Raw genomic sequence first — 20,618 nt, forward strand, 5'->3', positions numbered from 1 at the left:
TAGTCATGAGGTCGACATAGAAATAATTCACTTCTTTATCCAGGGACCTGGGTGTCTCTGGACGTGGCGAGCTCGTCAGTGACTGATGCGTGCTGAGTGGTGTGCCTATAGCCACCAGGTAGTCACTTGAGACGGTTTCCTCGTTTTATTTGCCGTGGGTTCTTTGTTTGCAATTGAGGATAGGGTGTGCCGTTGTGGATGTGGAAGCATGAAAAGACAAATCAACTCGAGGGATGTCCAGAACAAAGAAATGAAATTCTAGGCCATTGCACATTAATTAGCTTTGAGAACGGACCATCGATGCAGGCGACGCTTGGCGGCAGCAGAGAATGGTGTCCGCAGCGGTTGCCCCGCTTTTCAGATAGTTCACAGACCCCCTTGTCAACTTTATCCCAACCACACACCCTGCGTCTACAGCCTTGTTTACCCCCCGATCCCAGTCCAATCCCCCCCAATCACGCCCCCCAGCCTCATATGCCGGCCCAGCGGTTTACGCGCCGCACACTGCATATGGCCCCGAGTGATGGGAGTTTCTTCACATGGACTTGGGGACTCCCAATTTTAAGCATTAAACCTGCTAGTCCAGTACTGCTCAGCGGTTACTTCGCTGATTTGTTATGGGGATTTCTCGCTCATATAAATGTTAACACTGGGGGCCAACACGGAAATTTCTTGCTTTCAATATTTTCTGTAGGTTGCGCATGACATGAACGCCCATTATTGTATAGTTATTTGGAAGTGGACTACTAGCTAGTCTAATTTAACGCTCTTCGAAGTCGATGTCAGTTTGGGACAGTGCTCATGACAAGCACTCAGCGCCTTCCCACTGAGCTGCAGTAGTTTCAGGATTGTCAATAAACCCTCCATGAAGTTCAATCATGTCCATTACGGCTAGATATGTTAGCCTATTGGCTGATACCCATCGCCCTAGAAAAGCCAGTTTTGTTAGCACTACTTTAGGCCATACTAATATGGTGTAACTTACAAAACGACATGGCATCATCCGGAAAGCATCTAGTGGCACGGATAACAAAGAGAATTTCGGCTCCATTAAGCCAGAGACTGTCGTCGATTGCTTGAAGACAGATCTCCTCTGCTTGTCGTCGAATTCGTTGACTGCGAGGATCAGGTCTCCAGAATGTCTGCTGGACTCCAATAAGTCCACTGTTGAGTTGAATAGTTAGTAATTTGGTATATTCCTTGCGAAGAAGCTAACTCACGTTGAGAAAAATTCCCGGAACGCAGCTCGAAATAGAGACCCAGATCCATATTTCTCCGAGTATTCGTTCGCCAGCTGGGTCGCCTCTTCTTCTTTCAGTGAAATCTTTCTTTCGAGCAACTCCCTCAAAACATCTGGGATGTATTCAGGTCCGGGGATTTTAATTTTGTCTATGAGAGAAATAGGTTTCTTGGAGTAATCTTCAATTTTCGGATAGACATTGTAAAGTTGTATCAAGCGCTGAGCATCGTTAAGGCGACCTTTGGTAGCACTTTTTGCTTGACGGTTATGAATCCTTTGGGGAAACCACAGATTATTCTGCTTCTCCGTAAAAATACCCGACTCAAGGAACCGTTTGACGTCATTGCGAAACTCGTTTTGTGGGCAAGAGTTGTGCAAAGCAAGGAGCGATTCCGCACGCTTCTTAAGTGTAGTCTTCTCTGTGGCTGATAACTCGCCCAGAGTATGCGGCAGTGCGTTGTCAAAAACGGTCGTAACGTTTGCAGACTCGAAGAAATGAATTTGGTCCATATTCGGTGCTGATCTGCTTGGATCTAAAGGTGGCCCAGGGTTTAAAATAGCAGCTTTAGAGCGGGCGTTTTAAAACATAGTTAAAGAAGTTGATTTAAAAGGAAGTAATGATAATAAAACATTTCCTTAACTAACTTTCTTACTTACTTCTCTCCTATTTTCACAACCGCCAGTCACCGGGATGATTTGATCATCATGGTGAAGTACTTGAGGGGTTGCTAACTTTCAAAATTCATCCTCTCCACATTCACTTTCTGTGGTAAACAAAGAACACAGTAGCCCAACCTCTCCTTAATGAGCTCTGCTCTTCTTCCATCTCTTCTTTCTTCTTCTACTATGACAACTACCTTTTCCTTAGAACCCCTGCACTTCTGCCATTATTCCACCACCCTCGAAATCTACTTCTCTATTATCAACCTAATTAATGATACCCTGAAATCTCCCTGCTTCACGGTTTCACGGCTTCTATCTTCTTGCAGCGATCAGGCCAGAGTTTCAAAACCACTGATTGAAATGGCTATGGCTACAGCTTCTGCTGTGAAGCCAATGTCTGGGTCTCTGGACTTGGTTATCGAGCTTATTTGGCAACATGCTATGGCTCATCTCAAGTCTACTAAGAACGAGATTCTCCTCCCCGCCGATATCAACACTGTAATCGGCCAAGATAATGTTGAGAAAATCAAAGACCGCTTGAGGTGTGTTGATCCATATTTTTACACAATTTCTTATGCTAATATAACATCAAGCGCACTGCTCAGCACTCCAGTCGTTGCATTCAAGGATGATGTCAACCGTGTTTATCGCATTATGCCTACCCCGGTATTGGATGGGATTGTCGATGCTGCCGTTGTTCAAGTCATGCCGATGATCGTAACAAGCAACGAACAAAGCGTCAGCTCATCTCCAAAAGTCAACAAGGTTACTCTAGAAAAACCCGAAAAAATACCACGGCCGCCAAACGCTTTCATTTTGTATCGCCGGCATCACCATCCACTCGTCAAAGCAACTCACCCAGACTTCCACAATAATGAAATATGTTGGTTTTTTATTCCCGTTATTAATGACTTCTCTAACAATTTTCTCTAGCCGTACTTCTTGGGAAGAAATGGAAAGCTGAATCTGCTGAGACCAAAGCCCATTTCAAATCGCTTGCCGATGAAATCAAGGTCCAGCATGCCAAGGATCACCCAGATTATCAATACGCTCCCCGCAAGCCATCTGAGAAAAAGCGCCGGTCCACGTCTCGTCGTGACACTCATCAATTGGAGTTGAATGATATGCAAGTTGTCAGCTCTACCCAGTTTGGTGCTGGCGAGGTTGTCACTCCAATATCTCAATCGGATGTCGCATATGTAAATTCTCTCTCGCCTGCAAGTGACGAGAATAATATAGCCAATGACGACCGCAATTTCGACCTCATTGTTCCGCTCTCACCTGGCCGAGGGTTTACGAATATGACGATGAATCATAGCACTAATTACGTTATGGGTTTCGAGGACGCTGGATTTATGAATTTTCAAGTTCGGCGCCCAGGCACAACTGTCACTCCTCCACCACAACATACTACCCAGTCTCATGTTGTCACCACGACGGGGTTGGCAGGGAATTGGTCCAATTTGGATTTCGAGTTTGATAATTACTTTGCCGGCCTGGGGCAGTGATACCCAATATTCTGCATGTTTCCGAGGTATATGTTTTTGCTGGGTTGGGCCGTGTGTCCGTATTCGAAGACAGTGTTAAAACGACCTTAACAGACTGTTCCTTCTCAATGTAAATAAACTTTCACTTCTTTGTGTTTAGCTCCTGATATTTAGTTTAGTCCTGATACAGAATTCCTGATTAATAGACAACCTACGCAGTCAGCTCAACGCTTGCATTCCAAAAAAGCCGTTTCAAAAGTTCTCGTACCGACGAGTGCTGGATGTTTTCCTTGCGTATGTTTACTTCTAGGCCAAGTGTATGGCTAAAGAATGCATTTTGGCTTGCAACCATGCCAGATTCAATTTAACCATGCGGATTCCTCGGGAAAGCCAAACTCAGGCGTTGCCGTCAATCGTCTTCTATTGAAGCCCTAATAGCCAGAAAATCCTCTCTAATTTCTCAGGAAAGATTGGGCTGATCTGATGCAACATATAAAAGAATTTAAGATCTTCCACTTTCATCCACCTTCAGTTCTTGATGTTTTATACCGGCGCGAGAGTAGGGTTTAAATATTGGAATTACATCATGGGATCGATATACAAGTAGGGGTTTTGTTCCGAAGAATCTTGACGAATATAGATTCATTGTATTACCATACCAGAAGTTAGGGAGATTGTGTTTGCCCGGAGGGCACCAGTGCTAGTAGGTAGCTGAAACGGCGAAGGGTTAACGACATCTGTGGCTTGCGATCTGGGTGAAATTAAAGAATTAGAACAGCAGATCGTGTCTTGGAACAGTAATGAAGGACAACAAAGTACAGTGTGAACGAGTCTAAGGGTGTCGGCCCTCGCGGGATTTGACAATGTAGGGGCCCGCATCGAGGGACTGTGCTCAAAATGAACTAATCAATACGTACTTTCGTTCGTCGCAAGGTTGAGGGAACGCCAGGTAGTACATCTGGAAGAACGGACTTTTCGAACAGCAAAATTAAACAAGTCAAAGTTAGCGCCATATATTACTAAACTTCGTTATCCCTCAAGGACGTTCCCAAGGCCTAACTTACGCCTTCACACTTCTTCGCGGTGAGATGTCTATCTCTCATCCACCTGAGATGGAGCGCTACTCCGCCAATTGGCATGAGTTGTAGAGTAGCGTTCGGAGTGGTGCGAGGCAGGCGTACACCACATCCAGGGCTCCCTTTGAGAAGGAATTGTTCCCACGGTAGCAAACCTGGTTTATACGACGGGCGATTGAGGCGCTGTAACAGGCGGTCTTCTTCCCTCGCGAGCAGGTTGGCCCGCACTAGGAAGTCGGCCCTGATCTGTGCGTCTACTTTCGAATGCACGGCGGCGACTTGGTCATCAATTGCTTGGGACAAGAGAGCCCAGAAACGTGTTTGTGTCTCTGCTGATGGAAAGAGGGTTGTAGATGATGAAAGCCGTCGCAGCTCTGCCATCACACTCTCGAATATCATGTTGGCGCTGCTGTTCTCGACATGAACTTTGTCGTCTTTGATGCAATCGATAAATGTCGTGCACAATATGCTAAGAAATTCAGTGCTGCATTTGCGGGTGGCAATGCCATCGCCTGGGATTGCAATTGGTGTTAGCAATAGCGACAATTGAACATTGGTCAGTGGCATGTGGGGTCCAATATCATACAATCGAGGAGGCCTGCATCGCAGTCTGCCCAAGGCATGGATGAATTGCATGGCATTGCCATAAGGATTGGGAGCTAGGGGTAGGAAGATATCCTCTTGGTTGCCTTGTTCAAAAGCTCTCGACGAGTTACGTTTAAAAATCGCGGATATCAAAAACGGAGGTTATGGATGATTTTTTGGAACAATGAATTCTTTGATAACCCCAGCTTCTGGAATCGTCTGTTAACTCTGCATAGCAACGACTGGTGACTCCTATACATCGCGACCCAACACCGTAGCAACGAAAATGAACAAACCACTTTCAGAAAAGGAAATTCTCCATCTCACAAAGACCCGCCACTACCCAGCCTTCTACACCTTAGCAACCAAAAACCATATCATCCACAAAGCTCCTCTGACCCAGTCCCCCGCCTCCCCCGCTTCCAGAAATAGTTGATCGGAGAGGCTGGGCGTCCAACCCCTCCTAAAAACGGTACTGAGAGCATTAACCAGAAATCATTCAATAAAAAGGCAAAACACGGCATTGCTTGCGCGGCCTAGAATAGAGGAGCTGGGCTGTGAAGAGGCTGGGAGCAGTATGAATTTAGCAACACATGATGAGTCAAGGCCACGAGTGTAAGGAGGCGGGGGAGGGGATGGGCTAAGTGTTGTGGTATTCACCAGTCAAATCAAGCAATTAGAATTTAAAGGAGGGGGCTGGCTGGTTGGTGGGGAGACCTGTGAATATGGGGAAGAATGGCTGGTACTTTTGCTAACTTTCTGTGTTGTGGTGTCGTAGTTGTACCTTTTCACAATGTAGTTGAGTCATTGGGAAATGTTTTGATGAATTAATTTCACACAACCACTGAGTATAGGGGGTTGCGGAATTGCTTGAGAATGAAAAATTGTTAATAGGATGAAGGGAAAAAATAATAATATGGTACATTTTGTTAACGCAGCCTGTGTATATCGTCCGGAAAAGCACTGTTCCGAAACATGGCATCTGGCTATAAGTATGCATAGAATATCGAAACTTGCAGGTAAATATCCTTCGTCATAAATATTTACCGCTGGATACAGAGAAGATAGAAAAGGGTTCATAAAAAACCCTCTTTCATAGCGGTCTATTAGGGGGGTGGCATCGGAGGGGCAGCAGCTGCTTTGGGTGCAGGCCTCCCGGGAGGAGGGAGAAACATGGGCATGTATGTCTATATATAAAGTTGTTAGCTAGCCGCTTGTCGTGTTTGTGTGTAAAACCAATCCTATCGATTCAAGAAGTACAGAGGTAGAGGAAACGGGGAAGGGACCCGCAGGCGAGACGTACGACAAGGATAGAGAGGACTACATATAGAAGGGTTGTCAAGTAGATTAGTTTAGTTTCCGAGGCAATAACGGTCCAGAAAATAGGACCCAGCAAGGAGTTCGTAACAGCGAGCGACAATTCTTACAGGCCATAATCACACCCATGTATGCGGGCGTTGCTGCCTTCTTTTGCTGCTCTGGGGTTTCCGCCATCCAGTTTTGCAGGGAGAACGTAACGGCAGCCCTATTTCCAGTTAATCAGCGCGATGCGATTCCCATGACTTCAATGTAACAAGCTGGAATAAGCATACCAGGCAATCATCCTATTGGCGCGGAAGATTTTTTGTTAGCAAAGGTGCACGGGAGACACGAATTGAAAGCAAGGGTGAGGAGCGTGTGGAGGCGACACGTACTTATTTCTCGAGAACATCTAATATCGCAAGGCGGCTGGTCAACAATGTTTCAAGCGTTGTAAATGATTAGGGTGTCAGGGGCTTAAAGTACATACAGCAGCCATTGGCATCGTGTTCGACATCGTGCCTACATTAAAACTTCAAGTTAGGATGGCAAGACAAAGGACAATGCAATGTATGCATTCTCAGCTGGCATAGCATACTGCTCATATCCGAAGCATCTGACGCTTTCGCCGGCGGCTCGACATATGGAACAACTAGCGGTGTTAATTAGCATAAGATATAGTACCCATCAATCAGACATCATGGAGATACCAACCGAGCTCCGGTCTCCGCATATCTTTCTTGGTGGCCATCTTTTTCAGAAGCGGAGATATGGTGTATAGTTTGAGCGGAGAGTCGCGGAATGGATACTAGCTCGTTCACTGCGTTCAAAAAGCAATAACTGCCGTTTGCATCGCGGCAAAAGAAGCTGGAGCAGCGTTTGGAGCAGCGTGAGATACAAACGCCATCGTGGCCAACTCCCCGTCTGACATTTTGGAATCGTAGTCGCATCGCGCTGTTTCCGGGACTTGGCGGAGCTAATCCGGAATGGGAAAGTGTATGTTGTCCCGGAAGTGGCATCATACGATAAGAGAAGCTCCGACATGCACTGCATATTGAAGTAGGCATAGTATTCCATACTCTAAATCAAGCGAACCGATTAAACAAAAGAAGCTTATTTACAAGGGAGCGTGAATACTGCGAGAGCCGACATGATTTCCCTCAGGATCTTGAGGTGATTTTTCCAATCACTCGTCCGAAAAAAGAGACAGTTGGAATGAAAATGTTGTGTGTACTAAATACATTGTTTGGGTTTTTTTTTTCAGTCATTTTCCCCCCGTCTTCTTCCCCGATCTGCTTATTCGCACTTCATCCGAGATCTCTCTGAATGGGGAATGTGGCGAGACCTATGTGGGAGGTGGCAGTTTATGTAACCTTGTCTTGGTTGTGATAGTTCACGGAAGAGTTCCAGCTGTTGAATCATCCTCGTTAGCGAAAATAATAGTCCATACAAAGGGAGGTGAATATATCAATAGCGCGGGTGTCATTCAGATCAGGATATTATCCCAGTCTCATGTCTAATCAAAACCAAAACAGCGAGGACCAACGGGAGGGATCCTCGCGTATAGAAAACACTTACAACAAGGTCTATAGGTTTCCAAGATGAGTTAGCAAATGGAATTCGCTCAAATATAAACCACATAGGCAAGCGCCCAAATATGACATGGACATACCTTATCGCCATCACCCCAGGGGTAATTTTTGTTTCGAATGTTTTGGTAAGGGTACTCTACCCGCTCTTCCAAAGGTGGCATGTGCTCCCAGTGTTCCCAATGCTCATTCCACAGGTTGTAGGCATTGATGCTGGCGAGAAGGACGACGGGCACGACAGCGCTAGAATTGAGACGGTAATTAGATCTCCTATTCGGGAATCTCTTTACTCTATCATTCTAATCCACTCGAATGATGAACTGGAGGTGTAGAAATGGGGAACGACTGTAGAGTATAGGGCAACTGAGGGAGGGGTGTTTTGGTCATACTAGATGGAAAGTTTCCGCCACAAGTCTGCGAAAAATGAAACACAAGCAATGGTTAGAATTGTCCTGTTTTGACACCACTTGGCAAATTGAGACGGAGAAACGGGCAAACGTACCACTGGTAGCTGCAGCATGAGCTTTTACAGCAGCTCTTTCACGGTTAAAGGCATTGTCAGGAAGTGGGGGAAGCTTTTGCTCGGTGCTGTTGAATCGACGTTGGAGAATCCCAGACCGGACGGGCGACGGACGGGTCGCGGGGACACCAGTTCGCTGGGCCAGGCGAAAAACGGAAGCACGAGGGAACATAATGTTTAGTCACTCTATCAATCTACACGGGAGCCGATTGACAGTCGGTGGTTGCTGTGTGAAGAATGTGTTGTGTTGAATCAGGAATTTGTGATGTTGGATGATCGTCCATCTTTGGCTGGATTGCGACAGTTCCGAGAGAACACTATATCACGTGATTATCTTGGCAACTCCTCGTTCCATATATGAAGTCGCTCGATGATGCCCTCAACACCTACACAACACTCCCTCCAAACCGTGGATATGCCCTTTATATATGAATAATTCTTTTCTTAATTGACAGTCTGTACGGGCCATTTGTCGGTTCTTGAAAACATCCGTCCCAAAAGTCTGTTTTTGATGATATCAGATAGGACCCGTCACAGATGGTCAGGTTGACAACCTGGAATGGTACGCATGCTTGCTCAACCTCAGTATTCCACACATAACTAACCCACTCTGGTTGTAGTTAATGGGATACGGTTAGTGTTATGGCCTAGACAATGTTTTTATGAGGTCTATGGAAAAATAACAATATATTTTTTTAGTAACCCGTTTTCGTATCATCCATGGAGAGAGAAGCGGTCCTTCGAGGTATGTACTAGTATTTTAGTAATATATACCCGAGAAGTTTGTACCTTGCGTATATGTACAATTTCTGATATTCCATATACAGGCGATGTTCGATGCCCTTGAAGCAGACATAGTGATCTTCCAAGAAACGAAAATTCAAAGGAAAGATTTGCAAGATGACATGGTCCTTGTTAATGGCTGGGACTGTTTTTTCAGCCTACCCAAGTATAAAAAGGGTCCGTAAGACCCGGATACTATGAGCTTTTGAATCAGACACCTATGCAAGTATATATGTAACTAACATTACGCACAGGTTATTCTGGAGTCGTGATATATACCAGGAACTCCATATGCTGTCCCATACGGGCGGAAGAAGGGATTACGGGCATTCTGTGCTTGCCAACATCTGGGTCTAATTTATCGTCACCAACTTCGTTCCGCGACTTGCCAGAAGAAGCACAGATCGGCGGCTACCCTACTGCTGAACAGCTGGCTCTTTCAGATGTAGATGCTGCCACGCTTGATTCTGAGGGACGCTGTATGATTCTGGAGTTCCCAGCATTTGTCTTGATTGGTGTCTACTGTCCGGCGAACAGGGATGAGACAAGAGACGGGTTTCGAACAGGGTTTGTGAATGTGCTTGATGCAAGAGTACGGAATCTAGCCGCTATGGGGAAACGCGTCATCGTGACGGGAGACTTAAACATCAGCGGCTCTCAAATCGATTCGGCCCGTGCTCTCGAAGGGGTAAGGAAAGGTACCCTGACAGATTCGGAGTTTGTATCTTCGCCCGTTCGTCGTATCTTTAATCAGTTGGTCGATGGTGGGAAGGTTATTGGTGACAGGGACCACGGAAGGGAAACGCCTGTCCTTGTGGATTTATGTAGAAAATACCATCCTGATCGACTAGGTATGTATACTTGCTGGGAACAAAGAGTCAACGCTCGACCCGGCAATTACGGTGCGCGGATCGATTATGTTCTATGCGACAGAAGTATGCAAGACTGGTTTTCTGCATCGAATATCCAGGAGGGTCTTATGGTGATTTTGTCCCAACTGTTATGCTTTAGCCCCACATGGAATTCTGATATAGTGACTCTAGGGCTCCGATCACTGTCCCGTTTATGCCGAATTGAAGGATAAGGTGTCATTGGACGGGATTGAAGTCAACATGCTCGACATTCTCAACCCGAAGGGCACTTTCGAAAATGGACAGCGGAAGCGGGAATACTCCCCCGCAGATACTCTTCCACTTTCCGGTAGATTAATACCTGAATTTTGTCAGCGAAGAAGCATTAAAGATATGTTATTTCAACAGAGGTCACAAAATGGTTACCAGGGTAGTGGAAACGCTGCTGGCGGTGTAGGTATCCCCATTTCTGCCCAGAAAGCCTCCTCGGACATCAGCCTTTCGGCAATAGGGAGGTCGAATATACCTTCCCCGTCTTCTACTCCGATAGCAACATCAGCAGAGCCAAACACTCCGAAGCGGCCTCAGAAAGCGGATGATGGGACAACCTCACGACCCAAACGTTTGAAACGGAGTGAGTCGTCGACAACTACTACGAAGGCGAAGGGGCAGAAAACCTTGAAAGGTTTCTTTGGCCCGAAAACAACTTCTTGTACTACAGTTGCTTCTGCAGATGATGAAAATGATCACTCTAAGTCGTCGGCTACGGCAGAAGGTGGCAGTCCACAAAAAGGAACCGCAATAAAACCTCCATGTCCATCAGGAGATTGCTGTGACCATCAAGAAAACGGATGTCAACAATCACAGACGGCTGGCCCACCGGCATACGACAGAGATGATGATAATTCCGGTAGAGTGCATGATCCAATTGCCAACAAGGAATCATGGTCAAAGCTCTTCACGAAAAAGCCTCCACCGAAATGTGATGGCCACGATGAACCTTGCATCAGCCTTGTGACAAAAAAAGCGGGAATCAACCGCGGCCGATCCTTTTGGATATGTTCGCGGCCTTTGGGACCTACGGGTATTAAGAAAACAGGGGATCAGTGGCGGTGCGATACCTTTATATGGTCGAGTGATTGGAATGGAAGTGGGTGAGGATGGTTGAATGGTTATCTCTCTCCCCCCCCTCCTCTCTCTCTTTTTCTTCCTTTTTTTTTTGACCCTCCCTTTACGAATCGAGGCATGTCTTTTTGTCAGTTGAGAGAACTTTCTACTGCACTGGGAGAGAGGTGTCTTGTCGACTGTTAGCTAGTATATTGCAGGGGTCCTGCAAAAGCGACAGTTCTTGTATATCGTTTTACTTGACTGATGCGGGCCAGGCTTTGTTCAAAGAAAGCCGGCAATCGATTCCGAAAAGTGAGGGGTGGAGATAATATAGAGTGTACGCCATCAGGCATATGTCGTGTGCCCCGGGGGGATACATGTACAAGGCCTATCCTCGTTCAGCACCACATGGGGATCATCTCATTCTTTCCCCCTTGTGCGAGCTGGTGAAATCAATGTGCCAGGAATGCACGTTTTTGCCAAGGAGTGGGGTCCACTTCGATTGGACTGCAATGACCAGGGTTTGATCAGTGGTGGGTGGCGGTCGTGGCAACGATCGTTGCGGGTCCGGATTGATGTTGGCAATGGATTTAAGGTGGGAAGACTGTCCAAATAATTTGGCCGACGGGTGATTATCGGACGCCAGGAGCAACAGGGGTTTCCATGGTGTTATGAAAATGTTACAGCTCTCGCTGCTTGACCTGGAGCCTATCGGCAGACAAAACCTGAGGGCACAGGCTATGTCGTGTATATCGCACCTATTAGGTGGCTAAATGCATACATACCTAGGTGCGTAAGGAGCCGACTCTTCAGCCTGCGCTCACCTTGGGCCGTGTGTTGATTATTTCGTCAAACAACTGATGGCAAGGGGATGGATATCTGAGGAATAACCCTTGGCCTTTTTTTTTTTTTGTTTGTTTTTTTGTTTTTTTTTTCCCCTTCTTGTTGTGCAATAGAATACCCAATAGTTCTTTTTGCAAAGTAACGGCATGCTGGAAGGCAGTTACGCCGTAGTTACAGGATGTAGGGACCTGCCTTGGTTGTGAGAGGCATGCTAAAGAGGAGAGGTATAACTAGCAATGTAACATGGCACAAGCACATCTGACTTCTGCTGTGAAAAAAGCGACGAATTAATTAATCATCCGGAGAGACCGGAAGGGATGTTGTTGCTTAGAGAGAACTCTGAAGTGAGACAATAGTGACGACTGATGATATATTATCCTTTCCGCGCAGCCAGAAAAGGTGATGTTGTAGAGAAACGGAGCTGAGGTTAGACCGAGTCTTTGATGATGTCTTCTGCTTGACATGGATATTTAGATAGCCACGTTGGATGACAGTAATGACAACTGCCCCTGGTCCGAAGGAGACATTGCACTGATGAATGAATGGCTGGTAAGCATCAAGCCGATGTCGATGTAATTAATAACTATCACAACGCAGGAGGAGGCGCGCATATTGACGCTCAAACCTTCCAACACAGTGATAAGATGGCTCTCACAAGCATGAATTACTCACCATGTTAACATGTCTGTGATATAATAATAGTAAGTAATAATCCCGGAAATCTTGGAATAAGCCAACCAAGACGGACTGCCGAATAAGTGGTTGGCGCTTTTTTAAACCACGGAAGAGCCCGCAACTTAACCTTAACCAGTTCAGCACCAATGCTGAATTTGCCTGTGAGGTCTGTGAGGAACGGTGAGAGCTGCATGCGGGCGTATACGTAGAGGTGGTTCCAGTGGTTTGAAAAATAAGTGAGACTGCGGGAGTAGTTATCACTTTTATCTGTCATCTGTTTCTGTAAATAGACACAGAACTATCACTTATCCCGTGCATGATGATGCTGGATTGGGGTGAAAGTTTGACATTTTTGGAAAATAATTAGTTGATCAGCCAAATCGCCGCCGCCTCTGGTCAGGCAGAGAGACGCCAGCGCTTTGCCAACCGCTATTCTGCTGACAGGCTCGATCTGTGCCATGCTTCACCATTAACTACGGCGTGCTTGTTGGAGTTATCTATCGTAGGCTGGTCCAAGGTTGCCGTGCACCTGACTGACGTTTGCCGTCTTCGGATCAGACAAACATCGTCGAACTTCGTTGCTCGACCCAATCCAAACTCAGCCAACCAACCACCACCCACCGGCACAACAGCCACAACCATCAATCTCCCTAAGAGATTTGCGGATACCCGTCGATCTGGCTCGAGGTTTGCGCTGGTTTCCTAGGCTTTGTCACATTCTTACGATCACCTTCCTACAGCCACAGCAGAACTTGGCTTGCCGGCTAATAGTCCATCCACCTCCGCATCAGCCGTCAAATCTTCTCCCCACCGCAATCAACTCACCCTCGACAATAAAAATGGCCTGATCGTTCCGATGTCCACCATCGGGACGTCCGCCATGTTTTGGAAATGATCCCCCATCCTTCTTCCCACCGACCGCCTTCCCGTCCCTCCGCTCCCAGTCGACGCTCGTCAGCCCACCTCTACCCTGCCTCTGACCCCTATCCGGCAATTGATTCCCGCCCGCACCAAAATACAGTCATCGATCTCACTGAATCCGATCACAGTGGCGCGGCTGATGGCGAGCGGCCTGCCAAGAGGCCGCGGCTGGATGCTGGCAATGGGCCTTCGCAGTCGCTCGAGGACCCTCTCCGGAACCAACATCAACAACATCACCAATCCCAAAACCAGTCCAGCTCTCAACATCATGGTTCCTCCACGGCAAGCGAAGCTCCAGAATCGTCTATGAATCCTTTGGATATCATGAATGCCTCTTCGACAGAACAGACCGCCCGGCCACCATGGTCGTTCCGGAGCGATATACGGAGAACTGGTCCAGGGGCTCAGACAGAGCTCGCCCAGTGGTCTCAGTCTGCATCTTTGCCCCCGCTGCCTATTCGCCCTTGGAAATATGGCATCCAGGGACGGCATGTCGCTGGTGCGACGAACCAGAAAGACAATGAGGAATGCGGGGAGGTGACGACGACACCGTATCGTATCGACGTTCCCTCCATCGCACCACGATTCGCAGATAACAGTATGTCCTTTTATACTTGAAGAAACCCTGGTTAATGTTGCTTTGTTTTTCTGGATTTCTATTTCCCATTTACTAATGTGCATTGCAGAACCTGCGGATTTCACTCCTTGGAGAGGATCACACCCTGAAGACGTATTGTCAGAGCAAACCATCAAGCAAGGCTTCTATGACCGCTCTCCGGCGCCCCCTACTGAGAGCACGAGTGCCAGAACAAGTGTTTATCCCCATTTCAAGCGTCGTTCTGGATTGAAACTCTTGTCATCTGTTTTTGCTGCAGCCCTCGAAAAACGCCAGGCCTTATGTACAATCACCGCGGCGTCGACCTTTCGGCCTCCTCCCCGGGTTACACTAACCGATATCAAACGTGAGGCGTGGCTTCGCGATTTGGCAAACCCCTCTGTTCCGCTACGTAGACTAAGTCGCACTATACCACATGGAATCAGGGGCAAACTGCTTCTGGACCAATGCCTTGGGAAATCCATTCCTATTTGTCGAGCTATATGGCTGGCCAAATGCGTGGGTGCCAACGAATTACGCGCATTCAAGAGAAAAGGGACCTCTGCGGGAGTTGCGAGTGGTCTCGAAACAAAATGGGTTCGAGACTGGACTATCAGCGTACAGCAATTCATCGAGGGCGTGATTGCTAGTTTTGGCGATGCGAGCTGGAAATTGAGGATCTCTTATAGTATCAGGCTCTCGGCACGGCTCTTTCTCGAACACCTGATCGATCAAGATCATTTTCTAGATTGGTTTCTTACGTCCTTGGGTAATTCTTCTTTCGAGAGCCTTCCTGTGTGGCTCCTCATGGTTGGGGTTTACTGGCAAAATATAGTCCGCTATCGCAAAAGGGCAAAGCGTTTGGCTGAGTGCTTACTTGAGAAACTCCGTCTGGTACGTTTTATCGCAATTCCCCCCATTTCCCCTTCCTTATTCTTAGGACCTAGAAGCTGATGTTATATATTGCAGGTGTCTGACGCCGGTCAAAATGCACACTTGAACCCCCTTGCGCAGCGCCTATCTCGCCTGACCAAAACATTAACCCTGTATCATCCATCCTCCTTTATTCTTCCTCGGACCTGGGCCAAATACGAAAGTGTACTATTATCATGTCTAGACATGAACCTCCCAGACGACAAGGCCGCTTTCCAAAACCTTAAGGCCAGAAACACTCGAGTTTGTCGGTTACAGAACGATCGTGGGAAACCCATACAATCTATCAATCAACGCCTCATCCAACTTCTTGACTCTTCTAGTGACGTTTCCACCATTTGCTCAGAGTGCTTGAATATATCTCAGGACTATAGCATCCTAGTTACCAAATTGATAGAATGGGCATCGACTTCCTTTCGGTATGGGATGGCGCGAACATACACGGTGGTGCGCGTTTTTCGGAAATGGAAAAAGTCAGGGGTCGATATCGACTCCCACATTCTTTCGTTCCTCATACAAGATCACTGGAAGTCAGGTGTGCGGTTTTTTGATGTGTACCATGTCATTTGCGAACTGGTTCGATCACAATCATTCTCTGTAGCAAAATACCTGCAGTGGCTCATGGCACGTGGGGTTCTCAGCAATGTCTCTGACTTTCAGCAGATGGTACAGTACCCCACCATTCCTGAATTTTATTCTATCCATGATCAAAATTGTTATCTAACGTGTACATTTGTAGCATGTTTCGGCTGACATCGGACTCCTCGGTCATCTTCCACCACATCGTCTCCCAAGCCATATATGGAATTTGCGGAATACGCTCTTGTCAAGGACGGGATTTTCAGTAGCTCTTGAGAATGATACGATTCAACTCATTAAGGCTTCCGTTCGACGGCGCCTTCCCCACATGTTTCCTATGCTTTCTATAAATGGAGATGCTGAAATGACAGATGATGTTGATCTTACGTCGCTAAGCTGGACAGTAAGGTCAGAAATAGGAAATTGGATAAGGGATCAGGTAGCCTCCCATGTCAAAAATAGTCTCAAGTAAGTTGATTTTTTTTTTATTTATTTATTTCAAAAAAAAAAAAAAAAATTGCTAGATGTTACGTTACCGTTTCTTACCTGCTAATGGCGCACTAGGAGTGCTATTGACCGCGATTTCGCAAGTGAAGTCAAAACATCGGCACTTACTCCTCAAGAATTTTTCGAAGTACGATATATTCTTGAATGTCTATGTGATTTCTCCATGCTTGCCGACGTTTTGAAGTATGCTTCCGGATCCAACAATGTGACCGTAGTAGCATCAGCCGTCGACACACTGAACTATCATCTAGACTCGTTTAATGCCATCGGTGCTACTGGTGATCTTTTCAAAAGCTTCACAGGAGCTTACGCTAGAATCAGCAAAACTGAATTATCGGTCCAAGATCTAATTGCTTCACTTTTGGATGTTGCCATCAAGCTTCCAGCGGAATTGTCCACGCTTTCTATGCTCCGTCGAGATCAACTCCAACGGGATAGGAAGTTAGCCATGGCAGCTTGCTCTCCAGTCTCTGACCACATTGTTGATACGCTAAATACAGCCAACCCCACATTCACAGAAGAACTGGATCAGCTATTAACTTCCGGGAATAGCATGGACGAATCAACCATGGCACGAATTTTTGACACCCTTCGGAAGAAACTTGAAGCTGGCAGCATAAATGGGGAACAAAGTGCTCATGAGACTGCGCGATATTTCGCAAACCTTAGGCCGTTCAATACCAAATTGTTCGATAACCTCATGATCAAATGGGTCATTTCGGTGATGAGGTCGTCACCTCGACCAAAACTTTCCTCCATTTTACCACCCCTTATCGGCGTCGGATGCGTGACATTGCACTCTTTCTATGTACTTGCTAGAGCATTTCTGCATTCTGATGCGTATAAAAATGCCATTCCGGATTTGGCAGAGCTTCGCATCGATATGATTCAGCTACTAGACGATAAGCTGTCAAATGGGAATGGATCGCAGGGCCTGGTAAGTTTTGACAGATTTCCCACAAGTTGTAAAATGTTACAGTTGCTTACGTACTTTGTTTTCTTTTCCGCATCAAGGTTGCGTATCGGTTTAAAATTGCCCGGCAAGGGTACATGAGACAGTATTCTGGGGAAGCTCTCGGCCTCATCCAAGATTTGCTCGCAAACCTTTCTGAAAATAGAGCTGACTCTCCACCCAAACAATTCAACAATGATCTGCTGAGTACCATTGTGACGCCTCTTTTGTGTGAAATTATTGTTCGACACCCTTCTATTGTTGGTGCGGATTGTCGGGACCGTTTACTGGAAACATTTCCAGCCTGCATGAATCTTACACATCAGGCACTGGGTCGTTTGTTGGCGTCTCCAGTTCAAACTGGTAATGTTTTTTAACCCTGTGATGAGTGTTAATACAGCAACTAACTCGTCTAGGGATAGGCCTAGCTGCAGCCGAAAGAACTATAGAGTCGATCAATGATTTCTCATTACCATTGTGTCTAATAAACTTACGACTGCTGTTCAGTTTCGAGTGTGACAATGACGTGAAAAAGCGTATTTATGATGTCGTCTTTGAAGCGGCTAAATCAAATATGCATAAGGGTCAGTCCCATTGGATTGATGTTGTGGGAACCTTGCATGCAGATGCAGCAAAAGAGGTGAGCAGGATACCATCTGAACTACAATTTGATGACAGTGCTGACTTTCTTTTTTCTTTTCCCCCCAAAGATCCGCCAACGAGCAGAGGAGCAACTACTGTCCCTTGTGCTCTCCTCCGATTCTCTACCGGCCAGCCCGGTATCCAAGTCCGGTGCGCCAACATCTGTAACCGCTTCTGCGCTCGTATGTCTGCGCATAGTGGAGGATCTATCATTTAGCGTTCCAGAGAATGGTAGTCCGTCACTGGGTCCTATGCTGATCGAAAAGATGAACATGATTCTGCACAGAATTACCATCCTTGAAAGTCACATCATGAATACCAATATAACCCAATATAACGACCAAGCCGCGGCCATTCGCCAGGCTCACGCGACCCAGGAATCTGCCATTACATTCTGGTTTTACATTTTGCTCCGTCTAGTCTCCATCCACCGGTCCACATTTACCCCAGGCACTCTGTCAAAATCCGACTTGGCTGACCAATCCCGCCTACTGATCTCAATCACCTGCATCGCTCTATCGAAGACTCTCTCCCCCAAGGTCCCCTCCGCCCGGCCCTACTACATTCCCCCAACCACCCCTCTTACGTTTGCTGTTCCTCCCCAAGGTTCACGGCCTCAACCCCTTTTCTACAGCACCGATGCTGGCATATCGACCAATCTACGAACCCAAGCCCTAGATGTCGCTGCAACTCTCCTCGACACTATCCCAGATGATAGTCGCCACCAATGCTCGCGTTTCTTCCGCGACCGCTGCCCTCCCTTCCTTCACCCACAAAACAACCCACGTCTTTTCTTTCTCCTCGGACCCCTAGCAGCAGACACTCAGCCATCGTCATCCACCATGCAATCCTCCCAACAGCAGCCGGTAGCACCTAGCCTATCACAAACAACACTAGGACCCCCCGCCTCAACTGCAACTCCAGCTGCAGGAGCACCTCCTGGTGCTAAGGCAAACTCTTCGTCTTCCCAACAATTCCAAAGCGGCAACATCTACAATACCACAAACTTCCTTCCCTTTGACGACCAGAATTCTCTTGTCGGTAAGTTGCGCGTACAGCATCCGGGCGGCATTGTGGGACGTTTTCCACTGCGGCCGTGGGAGATGCTGGAGGAGTCGGCGCCGGTTATTGGTGTTAATGACACCGCAGTGGATTTAGGATGGTTCGCAGCGAGGAGGGTCAGGGGTGATGTTATATGATGGGATAGGATGGGAGACGTGGACTCTAACGTGGACATGGACATGATGGCCGTGGAGGAGAAAAGGTGGATATGAATATTTCGGTATATAATATGTGTTTCCCTCACCATTTTTCATACTTGTTTGTATATACTTGATGACCCTCACGATTTTCCTACATCTTGCGTTTACCATATTCCCTCGTGGATTATCTGCTTTCTCTCACCTCACACAATTTTCTTTTTCTTTTCTTTTTCCTTTGCGGCATACTTTTATGATGGGATTGACGATACATACGTACATGCATACCTTTTATAGCCTCTGTGCATTTTCATTTCTGTTTTGGGCGGCCTACATTTTGGGGTTATTCCTCATTTTTCAGTTTTCATCCCTTTTTTTTATGATGTTGGTTCCCGTGAGCGCTGTTATTCCCTTCTGCTTCTGCGTCCCTCATTTTGGGTTCTGCTTAGTTCTAGCATACATGCATGCATGCATGCATACCTACGTCCCGTACATATTACCCTTCTTTCCCATCAAGCCGCATAGCATACTAGTAGCATTTTTGAGATTAAGACAGCCTCGTTCTGTCTTTGTATATACTCAGGTTATATAGAACAGGCGTCATATTATTTGTTTGTTCTGTACTCATGAAAGTATCTTGTATTGGAATTCGCAGAGCTTTTTCAACAAGTTTCTTTAAGATATACTGGTAGTGATATCTGCACATTGTGCAATTCCCATTTGTATCTTGGACGATTGAGCTCCATCCACGTGACCAAGCTCCGATGTGGTTTCTTCGATACTCAATCGATCAATCGATCAATCTAGCTTCGAACCCTCAACTTGCCGTTGGACACCAATACTGGGAAACATAAGGACCCATGTCCTGTCTCTGTTTCTATTTTTTTCATCCTTTGATAAGTTCCATTTTTGATTGACAAGTAACAATGATTCCCACAGCAAAATGCCTTGCCCAGTCACCCGGCTTCGTCAAAAGGAGCGCGGACGAGTTGGCCCGGTTTACTAAGATGGGTATGTCAAATCAACGAATGTTGCGGCATGCACGGCATGCATGCCACCGGGTATCAAACCAGATAGACGCATCCTTTTGCTAACTTCTGTTCAACAACTTAGCCTGGAACCTCGACGCCCTCTCCGTCCCTTACAAACCCTACCACCTCCTCGATTTCACCGACGAGAACACAATTGCGGGCTGCAAGACCATGTCCGACCGCGCCATTGGTGGTTACAGCACTGCAAATCTGGACTATATCCCCGCAGATCCCGCCACCAATACCCCCGCACATGCCCGCTTTCATGGCTCAATATCCACCAAGTTGCCGCAGAATTGGAAGGTCCAGAGGACCGGTATGAGACCAATTTTCATGCATTTACAAGAGGGTTTTCATTAAAACGTTACAGGTTATGCGGCTTTCCGCAACAAAGACCGTGGGCTATGGCTCTTCGGCCGCCTCTACTGGGACGTGGACCCATACACCTACCTTGCGCTGCGCGTCAAATCCGACGGCCGCAGATACAAAGTAAACATCCCAAACCGATTCCATCGTCGATACTGACATCCACCAGCATCGC

The 20,618-nt window shown here is 46.8% G+C and overlaps 8 protein-coding genes across 8 annotated transcripts; 4 read left to right on the top strand and 4 right to left on the bottom strand.

Annotated features, from left to right (window-relative positions):
- Nucleotides 1-799: 799 nt before the first annotated feature.
- HCBG_05262 (uncharacterized protein) lies at nt 800-1,750 on the bottom strand (the record flags this gene model as incomplete). Its single annotated transcript, XM_045432311.1, has 3 exons — nt 800-927; nt 986-1,164; nt 1,221-1,750. 3 exons carry the CDS (start codon nt 1,748-1,750, stop codon nt 800-802), a joined length of 837 nt encoding a protein of 278 aa, XP_045287523.1.
- A 206-nt stretch (nt 1,751-1,956) lies between these two features.
- On the top strand, nt 1,957-3,613 carry HCBG_05263 (mating locus 1-2-1; the record flags this gene model as incomplete). The annotated part of the gene is made up of 3 exons (XM_045432312.1): nt 1,957-2,445; nt 2,497-2,786; nt 2,837-3,613. 3 exons carry the CDS (start codon nt 2,264-2,266, stop codon nt 3,409-3,411), a joined length of 1,047 nt encoding a protein of 348 aa, XP_045287524.1.
- A 419-nt stretch (nt 3,614-4,032) lies between these two features.
- Nucleotides 4,033-5,113, bottom strand: HCBG_05264 (uncharacterized protein; the record flags this gene model as incomplete). Its single annotated transcript, XM_045432313.1, has 4 exons — nt 4,033-4,141; nt 4,308-4,348; nt 4,455-4,978; nt 5,053-5,113. 4 exons carry the CDS (start codon nt 5,111-5,113, stop codon nt 4,033-4,035), a joined length of 735 nt encoding a protein of 244 aa, XP_045287525.1.
- A 1,031-nt stretch (nt 5,114-6,144) lies between these two features.
- On the bottom strand, nt 6,145-7,101 carry HCBG_05265 (uncharacterized protein; the record flags this gene model as incomplete). The annotated part of the gene is made up of 6 exons (XM_045432314.1): nt 6,145-6,238; nt 6,479-6,576; nt 6,644-6,655; nt 6,841-6,872; nt 6,949-7,002; nt 7,065-7,101. The coding sequence occupies 6 exons, from the start codon at nt 7,099-7,101 to the stop codon at nt 6,145-6,147; spliced, it is 327 nt and encodes a 108-aa protein (XP_045287526.1).
- A 303-nt stretch (nt 7,102-7,404) lies between these two features.
- Nucleotides 7,405-8,655, bottom strand: HCBG_05266 (cytochrome c oxidase subunit VIa; the record flags this gene model as incomplete). Its single annotated transcript, XM_045432315.1, has 4 exons — nt 7,405-7,936; nt 8,023-8,182; nt 8,329-8,353; nt 8,442-8,655. The coding sequence occupies 4 exons, from the start codon at nt 8,629-8,631 to the stop codon at nt 7,925-7,927; spliced, it is 387 nt and encodes a 128-aa protein (XP_045287527.1).
- A 341-nt stretch (nt 8,656-8,996) lies between these two features.
- HCBG_05267 (DNA lyase Apn2) lies at nt 8,997-11,251 on the top strand (the record flags this gene model as incomplete). The annotated part of the gene is made up of 6 exons (XM_045432316.1): nt 8,997-9,021; nt 9,080-9,092; nt 9,159-9,204; nt 9,287-9,419; nt 9,497-10,224; nt 10,286-11,251. 6 exons carry the CDS (start codon nt 8,997-8,999, stop codon nt 11,249-11,251), a joined length of 1,911 nt encoding a protein of 636 aa, XP_045287528.1.
- A 2,358-nt stretch (nt 11,252-13,609) lies between these two features.
- Nucleotides 13,610-19,046, top strand: HCBG_05268 (uncharacterized protein; the record flags this gene model as incomplete). The annotated part of the gene is made up of 8 exons (XM_045432317.1): nt 13,610-14,237; nt 14,326-15,128; nt 15,204-15,833; nt 15,907-16,214; nt 16,311-17,190; nt 17,268-17,469; nt 17,622-17,845; nt 17,916-19,046. The coding sequence occupies 8 exons, from the start codon at nt 13,610-13,612 to the stop codon at nt 19,044-19,046; spliced, it is 4,806 nt and encodes a 1,601-aa protein (XP_045287529.1).
- Nucleotides 19,047-19,972: 926 nt separating this feature from the next.
- Nucleotides 19,973-20,602, top strand: HCBG_05269 (complex I intermediate-associated protein CIA30; the record flags this gene model as incomplete). Its single annotated transcript, XM_045432318.1, has 3 exons — nt 19,973-20,057; nt 20,160-20,393; nt 20,448-20,602. The coding sequence occupies 3 exons, from the start codon at nt 19,973-19,975 to the stop codon at nt 20,600-20,602; spliced, it is 474 nt and encodes a 157-aa protein (XP_045287530.1).
- Between the last annotated feature and the right edge of the window lie 16 nt (nt 20,603-20,618).

This window comes from Histoplasma capsulatum (genome assembly GCF_000150115.1).
Source record: "Histoplasma capsulatum G186AR genomic scaffold supercont2.6, whole genome shotgun sequence".
Lineage (NCBI taxonomy): Eukaryota > Fungi > Ascomycota > Eurotiomycetes > Onygenales > Ajellomycetaceae > Histoplasma > Histoplasma capsulatum.